The sequence below is a fragment of the Hyaena hyaena genome, unplaced genomic scaffold (genome assembly GCF_003009895.1).
Source record: "Hyaena hyaena isolate Hyena2069 unplaced genomic scaffold, ASM300989v1 scaffold_28, whole genome shotgun sequence".
Lineage (NCBI taxonomy): Eukaryota > Metazoa > Chordata > Mammalia > Carnivora > Hyaenidae > Hyaena > Hyaena hyaena.
The window spans coordinates 4,872,924-4,887,676 of NW_024080660.1; the positions used below are offsets into that span (position 1 = coordinate 4,872,924).

Here is a 14,753-nt window from a genome sequence, read left to right on the forward strand (position 1 = left end):
GGCATTTACTTTAAGCTGGTTATTTAAAAATAAACAACAGATACAGGTGAAGCTCTGAAAACTGAGTACAAGTTACTCTTTTTTAAGAAACATTGATAGCCGCACAAGGGAACCCTCCATTTTCAAGGGCGGCACCCTCTCTGTACCAGGAAGACAAGATGAGTCTAAGTCTCTAGAAACTCTTATCTTAATTCAGAACGTTTGAAGCACCGTTCACAGTGCTTCACTTGCTGACCTCCTGTAACGGACTCCCCACCCCCAACATCTTTGTTTTTAGCTGGAGAGATGTTTAGGGTGGTGGCGTGGGCCTTTTTGGAGAGTTTGTCCTTGGTCTCTCCCCCGTCCCCAGGGGGTATACACGTTATTAAATGCGTTTGCTCTTCTTCTCTGAGACAGGGGTGTCTCGGCCAAGAACCTAGTAGAGCGAAGGAAAAATTACTTTCCTCCCCCACAGTGACATTCACTAAGCCAAGACTTAGGGCGCTCTGACCTCCCCTTTTTCTTCCTGAAAGTGGGAGATAAAACCCCCAGATGGGGGTGAACTCACAATACCAGGAGGAAAGCCACGTTCTTATCACCAGAGACCTGGAGTCGAGGCCAAGAAAAATCAGTACAAATAAGCCTTGTTAACCTACCTCTTATCTTCCTAGTTACTTTTCCACCACTAACTGCTCCAGCTCGAGCCCCTGTGTCTTGTCACATTTTCATAATTTACTTCTTTTTGTATAATTCAGTGTATACACACACACACATTCAGCTCTGTTTCTTTGGCTCTTCAGCTCTTGTGGGGACTCCCATGAACATGTACAATGTAATAAAATGCGTATGCTTTTCTCTTGTGTACCCCCTGACATCAGTTTAATCCTTAGGCCTGGCTGAAGACTCCAGAAGGACAGAAGAGAAATTTTCCCTCCCCTACACCCACTACCTTTCTCCCAATTTGGAGCCAAACACAATTTGGTGATTGCAAGACCCCGCTTTAAAGTGAACTGACAGAATCTCTCTGAAAACTTCCCCACATCAGGAGGAATAAAGAAAGCTTGGGGGGGGGGGGGGAACAACACAGCCCCCCCACTAGCCGGCCCCTGCTTTTAAAGAGAGTTGTTATTCTGCCCAAGATCTCTAGAGTCCCTTCTCTAAAAGAAAAGGTAGGTGCTTTTCAGAGAAAATTTTCACGCTCCTCTTATCAGTTTGTATTATCCTTTACGTTTGAGCTTCGGGCTATGATGAAAACGGAGAATTGGAGGGAAGAAATGCTAATGACCTGTTTTATCTCTCTAGTGACCCATTAGGACAGGCACTTTATTTGAATTGTTTTTGGAGTAATGGCAAGGGATCTAGGTCGACTCGCTCCTTGCCCGTCTTCCATTCTGATCGCTAATATACACTCAAGAGGTTAGCGAAGGCCAGCAAAAGGGGCAGTCCCCAGCCAAGGCAGGGAAGGCACTACATGGAGTAGGTGAAATGGACTCTATCTTTGCCTTCTATTATTGCAACTCCCAAGGCTGGCAGGGCTTTAGAGTCCATTCAGACCTCAACAGTTACTACTGCAGTCCTTGCTCCTGGTACCCAAGGATCTCCCTCCATTGGGTCAAGTGTTTTCACCTCACTTTTTTTTTTTTTACTGTTTTTTAAATTTTTTTCTGAGAGGGAGAGAGAGAGAGAGAGCGAGCGAGCGTGCAGGGGAGGGTCAGAGAGAGGGAGACACAGAATCCAAAGCAGGCTCCAGGCTCTGAGCTGTCAGCACAGAGCCCAACGCGGGGCTTGAACCCACTAACCGTGAGATCATGACCTGAGCCAAAGTCGGACGCTCAATGGACTGAGCCACCCAGGCGTCCCTTCACCTCATTTTTAACATTGAACGTGTAGTCCTCTCTGAAAGTGAATGACATACACAGGATTTTATGGGAGGATTTAATAATTTGCTGAAGTAATCAGTGATACTAATCTGCATTTCCACAAATAAGCAGTGAGACATTTTTATTTCCTATGAACTGTAAGTGCCAAGAGTAGAGAAAAGGGCAAATCCCAAACTGAGAAATGAATGTGATACAGATTTTCTACTACCATAAATTCTACTCCAAGCTCCAAGGTACTGAGCTACAAAAATCCCAGGAGCTGAGAAAAAGAATTCTGCCGTGACACATTTATTTATCATTCCCAAACAAGCTCTGCTCTTCAGCTCAATTTAAAGGACTCTGAATTACAGAGAAGACACGAGGAACACAGGAGAATTTAAGGAAAACATATGCCTAGGGAGTCTGGTCTCGGAATCTTCAGGACCAAACAGTACAAGTTCATGGAGGTTGGAGGAAATGGTTTTTGAAGATTCGAGACTGACCTCTTCTCAAGGAGCCAACACTCTTGTTGAAAGCTGCAAAGTCGGGCTGGCAGAAATGTCAGTAAGGTATCCTATTAGAGACCGTGGTAAGGTCTCTAACAAGTTTGTTTTTTTTTTAATGTTTGTTTATTTTTGAGTGCATGAGCAGGGGAGGGGCAGAGAGGGCAGAGACAGAGTCCGAAGCAGGCTCCAGGCTCCGACAGCTGGGTGTGGGGCTTGACCTCACGAGTGTGAGATCATGACTTGAGCCAAAGTTGGACAGTTAACTGGCTGAGCCGCCCACGCGGCACTCTACCAGGTTTTAAGTGGATTGTCCTGGCACCTGGGCAGAGGGAGATGGCTTCGGCCCCAGAAGCTTACATGTCCTGGGAGCTGTGAAACGAAGAGCCTGCACTTAGCAGCCTGCTGACAAGTTCTCTTCCCGGCAAAGCTGCTTGTGAGGCTGGCCGTGCTGCAGAGGGAACAGGCGGGCAGCAGGCAGCTGAAGCTGGAATTTACGGGATGCAGAGTTGGAAGCAGTCCCTCGAGCGAAGCCGACCCCACGCGTCACAGAGGGCTTAGCTTCCGTCACTTGGGAGACAGCCTCCTATACCTGGTAACCATCAAGAATGACTCCATGGTGGGAGAGGGTCAAATGGACACAGGAACCGGCTCAAATGGAAGGGGGGGGGGGCTCACTGACCAAATCGGGGTCAACTGGGCATAAAAAATCTCTTAACCGATAAGAGATTATAATCTATGGAAAAAAATTCCCAAGTCCAAGTCCACACTGATATAAACAGCTAAGCAAAAAAGGAGAAGGGAGACTCTCCCGTAGCACAGGATACCAACTACGAACCACAGAAGCGATGAGGGCCCTGAAGACCACCCCGAGGTAGCTGGAGGCTGCCAGTGGGTGCTGAGGTCTAGTGGAGGGAGGTGTTTTCGCAAACAGGATTCTCGGCGAAAACTTAGAATGCCTCCCACAAAAGGCTAATCAACTGTAAAGAGAAAAAATAGTGACTTCAAGGTGGAAAGACCCAGAGGACACCAACACAACCGTGAACGACCAAGCCTGACATCTCCAGGGACGGGGGGCTGACATCAGGTGCCTCCATCGTTTCCATGCTTCGTCCTGCTCAAAGCTCTGACCGGAGTCTCATCATGAGGATAAACAGACAGATCCGAGTTGACGGTCGCCCTACAGGACAGAAAGCCTATGCTTTAAACCTATTGAAGACATAAATGCCACGGAAAGGGAGTCTTGAGGGACATGACAACTAACATAACACACACATTCCTGGATAGGATCCTGAATCGGAAAGAGAAAGAGCGATTCTTGGGACAGTTGGCAAACCGTGCGTGAGGTCTGTGCGCTGGACGGTAGCACCGAGTCAGTGAATTTCCTGCCTTGGGGAGTTACACACTGGTTTGGAGAAGCATGTCCTTGCCTGGGAGAGCGGCCCCCGGAGTGTGCAGAGGAGAGAAGACAACCTGCCTACAGTTGGCTTTCAAAAGGTTCAGAGAAAGAGTAGACACAATAGAGAAAGAGAGCGAGAGAGTGAGGGAGCGAGAAAGAGAACATGAGCAAGCACAAAGGCAATATTTTAACTGGGGAATCTGCATGAAGTGGATACAAGAAGCTCTTTGTACTGTTCTGGCAACATTTATGTAAATTTAAAATTATTTCAAAGTAATTGTGTTTAAATGAGCCAGGAGAGTACCTAGCAAAGTGTATCTAGTTCTGGACCTCATGGGAAAGGGATGGAGAGAGAGAATTTTACTGGACCAAAACAAAACAACAACAAAAAACCCAGTAGGTAAAAAACACATCAAATACAGTAATAACAGAATTGAAGCAGCAACAGTTTCCTCACTGCCCCTTACTTTCACCCTGAGTCTGGGGAGTTCAAGGCATTAATCTAAGTAAGCAGTTCAGGATCAGATTTAGAACCCAAGTCCTCAAGGCTACGCGGTACAGACAAACAGGCTCCAGGACAGGACACGTCACTGAAGGTTATGCAGAGCCATCCAGTTCACTGAACAAGAAGCCACCCAAAGAGGCATGACCTTGGGGCGCCTGGGTGGTTCAGTAAGTTGAACGTCCAACTTCAGCTCAGGCCATGATCTCACGGTTCATGGGTTCGAGCCCTGCGTCGGGCTCTGTGCTGACAGCTCAGCTCAGAGCCTGGAGCCTGCCTGTGGTTCTGTCCCCTCTCTCTCTGACCCTCCCCTGTGCACAGTGTCTGTCTCTCTCAAAAAAATTAATAAAACATTAAAAAAAAAAAAGAGGCATGACCTTGCACTGCCTGCAGGGCTCTTTCTGATTGCTCAGCGGTAGGGACCACGTCCCCTCTTCTGGAGTACAGGTCTTCTTCCCCTGTAACCACCTGTGTCCCACAGGCACACACTCTTTTGCAAGTTGGAGGGGCAGAACCACTCCATTTCTGTCCAGAGAACAGGAGGCAGCAGAGCAGGCCAATTACTCAATCAGGAGAGACCAAGGTAGACTCCCCCGGTGGGGTCTTGTGTGCCCAAAGAATAAGACAGTCTTTTTCTCTCCTGGCCGGTCCCCCCACCCCACCCCACCACATTCCTCCTCGCCCCGGCATATCACCAAAATATTAAAAGTTAAGGCTAGGGTACGTTGTACAGAATATTCTTTAAAAAGTTAACTCCATATTGGTTTAGTTACCGTCCCTCTAATTTAAATAAAGAGTGGGCTTTTATTCAAATTAATCTTGAATACAGCTGCAGTTATGACAGGGCCTTAGTCTTTGCTCTGGAAAGTTTGGCTTGATTAAAAAAAAAAAATCTTAGGAAATGTAATTCTCTCCCCATATATAAAATGGAAAGGGCAGAAAACACTAAGCTATAAAATATGTACAGCATAAATAAGGCACTAAAGTTCTTAATCTGATGAAGCTAAAGTTGGACTTTTTTCTTTAAAACATCTGAATAAAGAAAAGGGTTAAGCATCTTTAAAAAAAGAAGCGAGGGGCACCTGGGTGTCTTAGTCAGTTGAGCATCCAACTTCAGCTCAGGTCACGATCCGTAGTTCACGAGTTCCAGCCCCGCATCGGGCTCTGTGCTGTCAGCTCAGAGCCAGCTTTGGCTCCTCTATCCCCTTCCCTCTGTGCCCCTCCCCTGCTTGCTCGCTCTCTCTCAAAAAATAAATAAAACATTAGAAAATAAAAAGAAGTGGAACACATGGGTGGCTCAGTCAGTTGAACATCTGACTTTAGCCCAGGCCATGATCTCAGTTCATGAGTCCGAGCCCCATGTCAGGCTATGTGCTGACAGCTTAGAGCCTGGAGCCTGCCTGCTTCGGATTCTGTGTCTCCCCGCCTCTGCCCCTCCCCTGCTCACATTCTGTCCCTCTCTATCTCAAAAATAAATTTAAAAATAAATACATAAATAAAAAACAAATAAAAAGAAGTGTGAGGTTTTTGTGTGTGTGTTTTTAATCAAAGGCTTTTATGAGTACATAACCTGTCATCATTCTTCAGGACAGTTCTGAGGCATTCTTAGTTAGACGAGGGAAAAGCAAAACAATCCTCAAGTCCTACTTCCCATCTTCCTGCCCAGAGAACGCCACCCAGGGAACGGAAGCACATCACAAAGCCCGACTCCAAAGAGAGTTGTGGTCTAAAGGTTCCCACAGCAGCATGGCACAAGGCTGGGAACACATCCAAACCGTTCACACTGCCTGCTAACGAAGACAGAAAAAGGCAATATGCGTGATGGGCACTTCAACCAGGGGCCCACAGGCGACACTGAGTCCCCATGCTCGGACCAACTTTCCCGCAGAGAGCTTTGGTTTGGACTTTGGAGGGGTACATGTATAAGGGGACTTTCCCAGCGAGGCTGACTGATGGCTCTAAGCAAGGGGCACGTATCTCCAGTGCTGCTACACTGACTCTCCATTTGGCAAAGAACTGAATCCATTTTCAAGCATCAGGTGGCCAATCCTTAGACTAGAAATCCTACAGGGGATGCCAGTCAGACCTTTGAGAGAATCCAGAGAGAAAACCTGCATCTTCCACACGGATTCGCCCTCTGCACCCTTGCTATGAATAACACCATTAGACTCCCTGGGCTATGGAAAAAGCAAAACCCTTCATCCTTAGAAATGAACTATTTTCCTATGAGAAGTAAGGAGCAAATTCACCTTAGGTCTTGACACTGTGAAGGAAAAAACCACATGCACCCACACACCTCGTGTTCTTCTTGCTGGCTTTCCTCTGAGTCAGCTCTGAGAAAAGATATGAAGATGAAAGACACCTGAACAATAATCTTAGTCAATGCATTCTGCTTTTTTTTTTAAATGTTTTTTTGTTTTGTTTTTGTTTTTTTTATTTATTTCTAGGAGAGAGAGAGAGAGAGACAGCATGAGCAGGGGAGGGTCAGAGAGAGAGGGAGTCACAGACTGAAACAGGCTCCAGGCTCTGAGCTGGCAGTCAACACAGAGCCCGACGCGGGGCTTGAACTCACGAACCGCGAGATCATGACCTAAGCGAAAGTCGGACGCTTAGCCGACTAAGCCACCCAGGCGCCCCTTTTTTTTTTAAGCCGGCCTCAGGCCCCGCGCAGAGCCTAACGCGGAGCTTGAACTCACGACCCTGAGATCAAGACCTGAGCTGGGATCAAAAGTCAGACGCTTCACCGACAGGAGCCACCCAAGCGCCCCAATGCATTCTGCTTTTGAGCCATACAAACGACAATTATAATTACTCCCTCAAAGACAGGTTGGGGTTAATTATCCTGAACTCTGTCAGAAGTGAGTAAAGCATCTCAATTCCTTTTTCTGTCAATGTCATTTAATCTGACAACTTCCATACGCCTTATCCCATGCCCTCACAGATAGTTAATAGTTAAGTAGGTAACCAATTTGTAGAAAACCCTCTGGAGGGAATGTGAGGAAACACTAATCCTTCCTTGCATAACATCACCTTGAAATAACATCAATTAGTGGGACAGTGGTTCACCACTGTGTTCTGTGCCCAGTACTGAGTCAGGCCTTAATAAAGATTTGTTGAGTGAATGAATAGTAAGGATTCACTTCCCTCATCAGGGCGAAGCTCTGCCATTACTAGGATTGTATGCTACTCAACCTCTGGGGCATGAAAATCATTTGGGTATCAGCACAGAATGTATCCCAGCCTCATCGGTTGGCTCTCAAATGCACCATTGTTCTTTTTTAGGGGCCCGGCTACTAAAATGTGGGCAAATCTACAAAAATCCCTGTCTTTCATGGGTAGGGAAATGCCCTTCCGAAGTGGAAAAAGCATCATTCCAATATCTACCCTCCGAGAAAATAACTTAACAGGTATTCTATACAAAGCATCATGGCAGGCATTGCGGGGATACAAAGATGAATAAGACACAGTCTTTACCCTTAGGGGTTCACAACCTAGTAAACAGGATAAAACAAATAGGCCCATAGCAATCCTACCAACAAACAAAACACATTCTGCATGTCCAGAGCCTATAGGAATCGAGCAACAAGGGCAAGATGAAGTTCATATTCCCCTTTACTTCAACAACAGATTTTTTGAGGTTTTATTTCCAAAAGATTGGTTTTGAGAAGTACATTTAATGCAGGAAGTGAAACACAGAATAAAAGCATTAAGAAAGACAAGGAGGTGCTGGGAAAGCAGACAGAGCAAACCAAAACTTAAAGACCAGGCGGAGTTTTGGTTAAATCCATGCTCTTTAAAAGCCACCTGCAAGGCTGAAGAACCAAGTACACTGAAATCAGTAATGACATTGAAGACTAAACTACACATATTGTAAATCATGAAGGTAATCATGTCTTTTAAAGGCAGGCAGAATTATCCAAGCCTTTCTAAGAGCAGGCTGCCCTATGCCATGGGAAACACATTATCCTAGGAAAGGAAGATCAGGAAGGGAAGGGCTGCAAAGGGGAAAGGTGCACAGAGTTACTGTGTTTAGGGGAAGCTGCTTCCTCTCAGCCTCCCCCCAGGGAACCGGCGTAGCAAAATCAGCAAGCTGGGGCCTGGTGCCCTCAACGTCAGGGACCGGAGACTGGCAAAGGAGGCCAGAGTGGGTACTGTCACATTATACTCGACTCAATCAGATAAAGTCTCCCACCAGAGTCAATTACGGCTCCGCAGCAAGCGATGCAGCCTGGGTTTTGACTCACATGTAACAAAACCTCTCCACTACCAGGGTGTGTCTTATATTCTGGTGGCCAGGTCAGAAAAGGGAAAGGGGCGAGTCACAGAAGCAGAACTGACTGGGAGTTGAGAGACGGGGGGGGGGGGGGGGGGGGGGGGGGGGGGGGTCTGAATCTCACTCCAACTCAAAACCGTTCCGGACCCCCCTTCCACCTTTCCACTGCTCTCATCCTTCCCCGAACCCACCACATTCCGGCTCGTGATCCAGTGCTCCCCAACTACATGCGTACACACAAACAGCCGTGTCGATTTGACACTGACTGTATGCCTGTGCTAAGTGCTTTAAAGTATTCATCTCTGATTGTCACAACAACTTTGGCAGGCAGACATCAGCACTCCCGTTTTATGTATGTATAGATGTATTTAGATGCAATCCACACTCACCCTGTGAGTGTATAAGTCAGTCTTTTTTAGCATAGTCACAAACCTGTGCACCCAGCACCACTATCTAGTTCCAGAACATTTTCATTCTCCAAAAGGAAAGCCCATACCCCTCAGCAGTCACTCATTTCCCTCTGTCCTCACCCACTGGCAATCACACTGTACCTCCTATCTTTATTGAATTGGCCTCTTCTGGACATTTCCCATAGATGGAATCACACAATAGACAGCATTTTATCTATCATTTTACAGATGAAGAAACCAAGACTCAAAAAAGGTGAGCAGCTTGCCCAAGTCACCTAGTGATTCAGAGGCTGAACTACAACAGGAGACCAGGTCTGAGTGAAATGCTTATACCTGCTTTTCGACCACTATGTGATGCCTCCCTGCGGGAAGAAACTTGCGAGAGAAAGTGAAAGTTTTCATTACACTTGGGCTAATAAAAGTAATAAAGAACCACAATTACAACACCATGTCTGCTGGGGTTGTACTGAAAAGCTGAGGCAGCTCTTTTAGATCAGGGCAAACTACTGGAAAGCAGACTCCCGTCCAGTCTTCCACTGTTTCACCCCACAACCCGGCTTCTCTCCCTGCCGCTCAGCCCCATGAAGGAGGCAGCCACATGAAATGAGGCTATAAGGAATCTCCTCTCGCCCACTTTCCTGTCTCTTTCCCAGATGTCATTCTGCCACTTAAACGTTATTACCTATACCAACTTCTGTCTAAGGAGTCCAAGAAAAATGTCTATTTCAAATCAGTACTCTAGTGCTTTTCCTCTTCTTTTAAATATCAGCACCCGGTTTATACTAGGTGTGAAAAAAAAGAGGGAAACAAATGTTGAAGGAACTAAGCTGTTTGCTAACCAAAGGCAAAGAGCTATAAAAATCTAAGAATTGTGGGGCGCCTGGGTGGCTCAGTCAGTTAAGCATCTGACTTCAGCTCAGGTCATGATCTCGTGGTTCATAGGTTCGAGCCCCACGTAGGGATCTGTGCTGACAGCCCAGAGCCAGGAGCCTGCTTCGGATTCTGTGTCTCCCTCTCTCTGCTCCCCTGCTGCTTGCACTCTCTCTCTCTCAAAAAATGAATAAACGTTAAAAAACTTTTTTAAAAATATAAGAACTGCAACTCACATCAAATGCCTATAACCCAGCCATACCTTAGCTTTGTGCCATTTTTCTTTCTGCTTTGGGAGTTGCATATGTATATGGTTGAAGATAGGCTGTGCCTTTCTAGAGGACCGGCTTTAGGACTCCTAGTCCTTTTCACCCCTCAGCCAGCATAAACAAATAATAGGTGCACCGTATTGATAATCATTACAAGGCTTTTTTCTTTCTTACTAGAAAAGTATAGAAGGGAAAGATTGATTCCCACTAACCTAAGGCCAAGGCCAATGTCTTTGATTCTTTGTTCCCCATACCAGGTACTTAAATCTTTACTGAATAATAATTGAATAATATTACTGTGTAATACATACACAGCATGATACCAGGCACTGTTCTAAACACAACTATCAACATATATTAACTCCCAACAAGCCTAGAGAGAAGTACCAAATGTTTATTGAATAATAACAGCTGATGTAATCCCCACCCCCCACCTCCCGCTCCAGACAGGGAAACTGACAGCACAGTGGTGATGCGGAAACAGGATTGAAGGAATGCGGCACAGAAGACTGCATTCTAACTAGACACATATGAGTCATTCCAATCTCTTTTCTTTTAAAAATTTTAAATTTTTTTAAATTTATTTCAGAGAGAGAGAGAGAGAGAAAGCGTGAGCAGGGGAGGGGCAGAGAGAGAGGGAGACACAGAATCTGAAGCAGGCTCCAGGCTCTGAGCTGTCCGCACAGAGCCCGACGGGGGGCTCGAACCCACGAACTGTGAGATCATTACCTGAGCCGAAGTCGGACGCCCAACTGACTGAGCCACCCAGGCGCCCCCAGTCATTCCAATCTCTTAAAATTCATACCTCTATGATATGTTGCAACAGCTAAGAACTCTGTTGGATCACAAAACAAGAAAAATACTTTTCCGCGTGCTACTTTGTAACAGTCCATTCTGCCTTTTTTCAAAGAAGTTCTCAAAGCCTTCATGTCATTGCTTCTAAAGCCTCTGACAGAGGAAAGTCAACAGATAAAGGAACTCTCTTTCCCTGGACTTATGTGAAAAGAAGGCCAATGATGCAGCACTGGAGGAATGGAATCAAAGAAATCTCACTTGTAATTCAGTTTGCTCTGTACAGGCCAAGCTACTCCTATTTTAAGAGTTCAATTCCACCTACTTTTTAGCTTCTAAAACATCATGTCCATTATATAATCTCTAACCTGCCACCACCCCTCCCAATAAACACAAAACTGTCAAAATTAATAAGAAAGCAGTATTTTGGGGTTCTTCCCATCCCCTTTGCGGTGAAACGTGGAATAATAAAAAGTTAAGAGTTAACAGATGACCTTCAGTTGCTCCAATACTACATTACCTCCAACCTAGAAGCACACTTCTATTCTGAAATCATGATTAAAACCTTCTAGAAGTTTGTTAAGTTACGAATTGAGTGTACCTTTCACTCATATGTGGAATTTAAGAAACCCACAAACACAGACACACACAAATAAGCAAAGAAAGGGACAAAACAGAGCTGATGGTTGCCAGAGGGGAGGTGGGTGAGGGGTTGGGTGAAATAAAGTAAATTAAAAAAAAACTTTCAGTGTTCTTGCTCTTGCTATTCCAAGTTCCTATTCAGAAACCAACATTCATAGAAGAAAGCTGAGACAGTCTCTGAGCGGACTTGACCTTGTAATGATAACCTGAAAAAAGGAGGAAACAGGAGCTAGCCGTCTTTTAAGGAGTAAGGTTTTAGTCCACTTTCTACACAATTACCTAAATGGCTGGGGGAATGGCCATTCCGAAAATATACATAGTTAAGCGCCACCTCACTGATTTTCCTCGATGCTCATTTTTACCTCCAATGATAAAACTCTCCATCCCTAAAAGAATGGAAACACTTTACGGAACAAAACCAAACTGTTCCCAGTCCAGTCATCGGCACCCTACCCTGGTTTTTGTTTCGGATGAACAGACTCCAGAAGGTGAAGAGAGTTAAATACAATACGCAAAGATTAGTTCGTGATGCAGTCAACTAGAAAAGCCAGTGAGGCAAAATACAAAGGGTACATTTGTCTTTCTTAACTTGGCTTTTAAAGAATAAAAACAGGAGCCTGTCCAGGTGCCTTGAAAACCTCCATCTCTCAGCGATGAATCTACTCCCTGATGAGGTTTTTTTTTTTTTCCAGTAGCGATTCTAAAATAAATAATTGTTATCAAATAACAAGAACAGTGGACTCTTTCAGGTAAGCTATGAGAAAAACTTGTGAGCAGGAAAGCTGCCAGAAAGCACTGCTATGGGAGAGGGTTAAAGTACGCGTTCTGAGGATCATCTCTGAAAACATTAGCCCTTCTTGCCAGTTTCCTGACAGCCTCTATAGGTCCACTTTCAGAACAGCAAACCTCTGGGCAGATGATGTCAAAACCACTACTACATCCAAGCTAACTAAATGGAATAGTTTTCTCTGGGACCGTATCAGATTCCTCCTGTCGTACTGTTACCACCATTTCTGGAGTCTCAGACAAATTGAGGATATCAAACGTGCAACTTCGAAAATACAGAACCCAACACACAAACTCCGAAGAGGTTAACAACTCATTCTGCTCTGAACCTCATGTTCAAATTTGCTGACAGCATCTACATTTGTGCCTCCCCAGGTGTGCCTGCAGACCACTTGCAACAGAAACTCCCATGGCGTTTTACGCTTAGATTCTCAGAATCCACCCATGAGACACTCCCCATCTGTGGGGTATCGCATGAGACCTTTTTAATGCTAATTTGGTGCTAGTGCACAGTTAAGTTTGAGAATCAGTAAATTAAACGCGCTGACTTATCTGTGTTGTCCAGCGTACCTGCCCACGCGGGACGCCAGTCCCTTCTCCCTTCCAACCCACTTCCTAATTAGACGCACTGCTTAGCAAACCCTCTGGGTCCCCACCAAAAGCAGTTGAAGAGGAAGCAAGAAATTGGGAAAGATCAAAGACCCTGCACGATTCTAAGTGCTTTAGAGGCTCTAGCACAACCCAGGGAGAATCAAGTCACGAAGTCTCAGGACCAGACAACCACCACCACCACCACCACCACCTATCTCTTCCCTCTCTAACTTCTTCACCATGAACACGAGCAACCGCTCGGGCACCCGGGCACTCAGATAGGTATTTCCTTTAGCGACCCCAGCCCCATTTGCAGTACACTCCTTACTTCTTCAGAGTTTTCGTGCAAAAGCATTTCACATAATCACAGACACACACACACACACACACACTCCACTACAGTTCCCTGACCCCCTCGGGCACCTTGCCTGCTGCCCTTCCTCCGTCCGTCTACACTCCTCCATCCCCAGGCGGGTCTCGGACCGCAGCCGCTCACCCCCTCCCCCTCCCCGGAGGCCCCCGGCCCCTGCGCACCGCCCTCTCCCGGCCTCCGGGCGCCCCCCGCCCACTCCCCCCCTCCCCGCCCCGGGGGATGCCAGCCCACGGCCTCGCCGATCCGGCCGGCCCAGGCCCGGGGGCCCGGCCACGCCGCCCTTCTCCCACTTTGCGCCCCTTCCCGGCTTGTTTTGCAGGGACAGGGGTGCGGTCCGCCCTCGGGCTTGCTCCTCCAGCCCTGCCTCCGCCGCGGCTGCCCTCCTTACCCGCCTGCAGCCCGGTCTCGGCGACGTCGCCGGCAGGGCCGAGCTCGGCCCCGCCGCCGCCCGTGGGGGAGGAGGGACAACTGTGGTTGTGGGAGCACTTGATGTCGCGGAAGAACTTCTGGGTTTCGCGCAGGTTCTGCCGCAGCCGGCCCAGGTAGCGGCGGTAGCGGCCGAAGCCCCGGCACAGCTCGCGGATCATTCCGCCGCCGCCACCCGGGCCAGGACCCGAGACCGCCTCGCTCGCCCACGGCACCCCGTCGCCCTCCATCGCCTCAGCCTGCTCTGCCCAGGCTGCTGGGTCCCCGGCCCGCTGGCCTCGCTTCCCTCCTCCCCGCCCCCCAGCGCTTCGGGGAGGAGGAATCCACCCCCTGACGCCCCCGCCAGCAATCGGCCGGGCTTCCAACCTCTGTCACCGCCGTTGAAAACAAACCAATCCGCAGTGCGCCGCCAACGGAACCTTTAGCTCCACTCTCCGGGAGAGTGAGGGAAGGATGACTGGGGCGCGCAGTCCCTGCGCGGGATCTCCTGGGACTTGTAGTCTGGCCGGGGCGGGCTCCGAAACCTGGAGACCGTGGACGGGACTGACTCCCCGTGGAACCTCGCCCCCTTTTGTGCACACACGCTCTCCTCGTTTCAAAACGTGTTCCCGCGCCCTGCATAGAGAGGAGACAGAGGAGGCTGCAGAATCCCGCGTCAGCAAAAGTGGGGCGCTTAGTGAAATCAGAGAAGATTTCAATAGCAAAGAGAAGGAAGGAAACAAGACTGAGGCCAATAATGTCTCCATGGCTACCCTCAATGGTTCTCACTTTCCGGATACAGTAGATACTGGGGAATCGGCTGAAAATACCCTAGAAATAGGGAAACGGCTCTTGTTTATATTGCGTCCTCTTTCTCTCCAGGTGTGGAAAAGGGGGATGTGAAAGGGTCGTCAGAGAGCTTTAAATCGAATTCCCTTGGTTTCTGGAAGTAAAGGGACTGGGCTGGGTTAGGGGAAGTTGAGGTTTGCAGTTCCAAACCGGTTCTGATTATCTTAACTTGGCTTCTGCTAATATAGACTTTTATTGACAGAAATGCCAAAGAGCCCTGCACACAATTACTAAGGAGACCAAACCTAACA

The 14,753-nt window shown here is 47.4% G+C and overlaps 1 protein-coding gene across 1 annotated transcript in view; it reads right to left on the reverse strand.

The window, feature by feature from the left end:
- DSTYK (dual serine/threonine and tyrosine protein kinase) overlaps positions 1-14,509 on the reverse strand; it is a 46,785-nt gene extending 32,276 nt beyond the window's left edge. Inside the window, exon 1 of the mRNA XM_039227640.1 lies at positions 13,637-14,509. Within this exon, the coding sequence (XP_039083571.1) occupies positions 13,637-13,904 (268 nt within the window). The 5' untranslated portion in view covers positions 13,905-14,509. The remainder of the gene's footprint in view (positions 1-13,636) is intronic.
- Between the last annotated feature and the right edge of the window lie 244 nt (positions 14,510-14,753).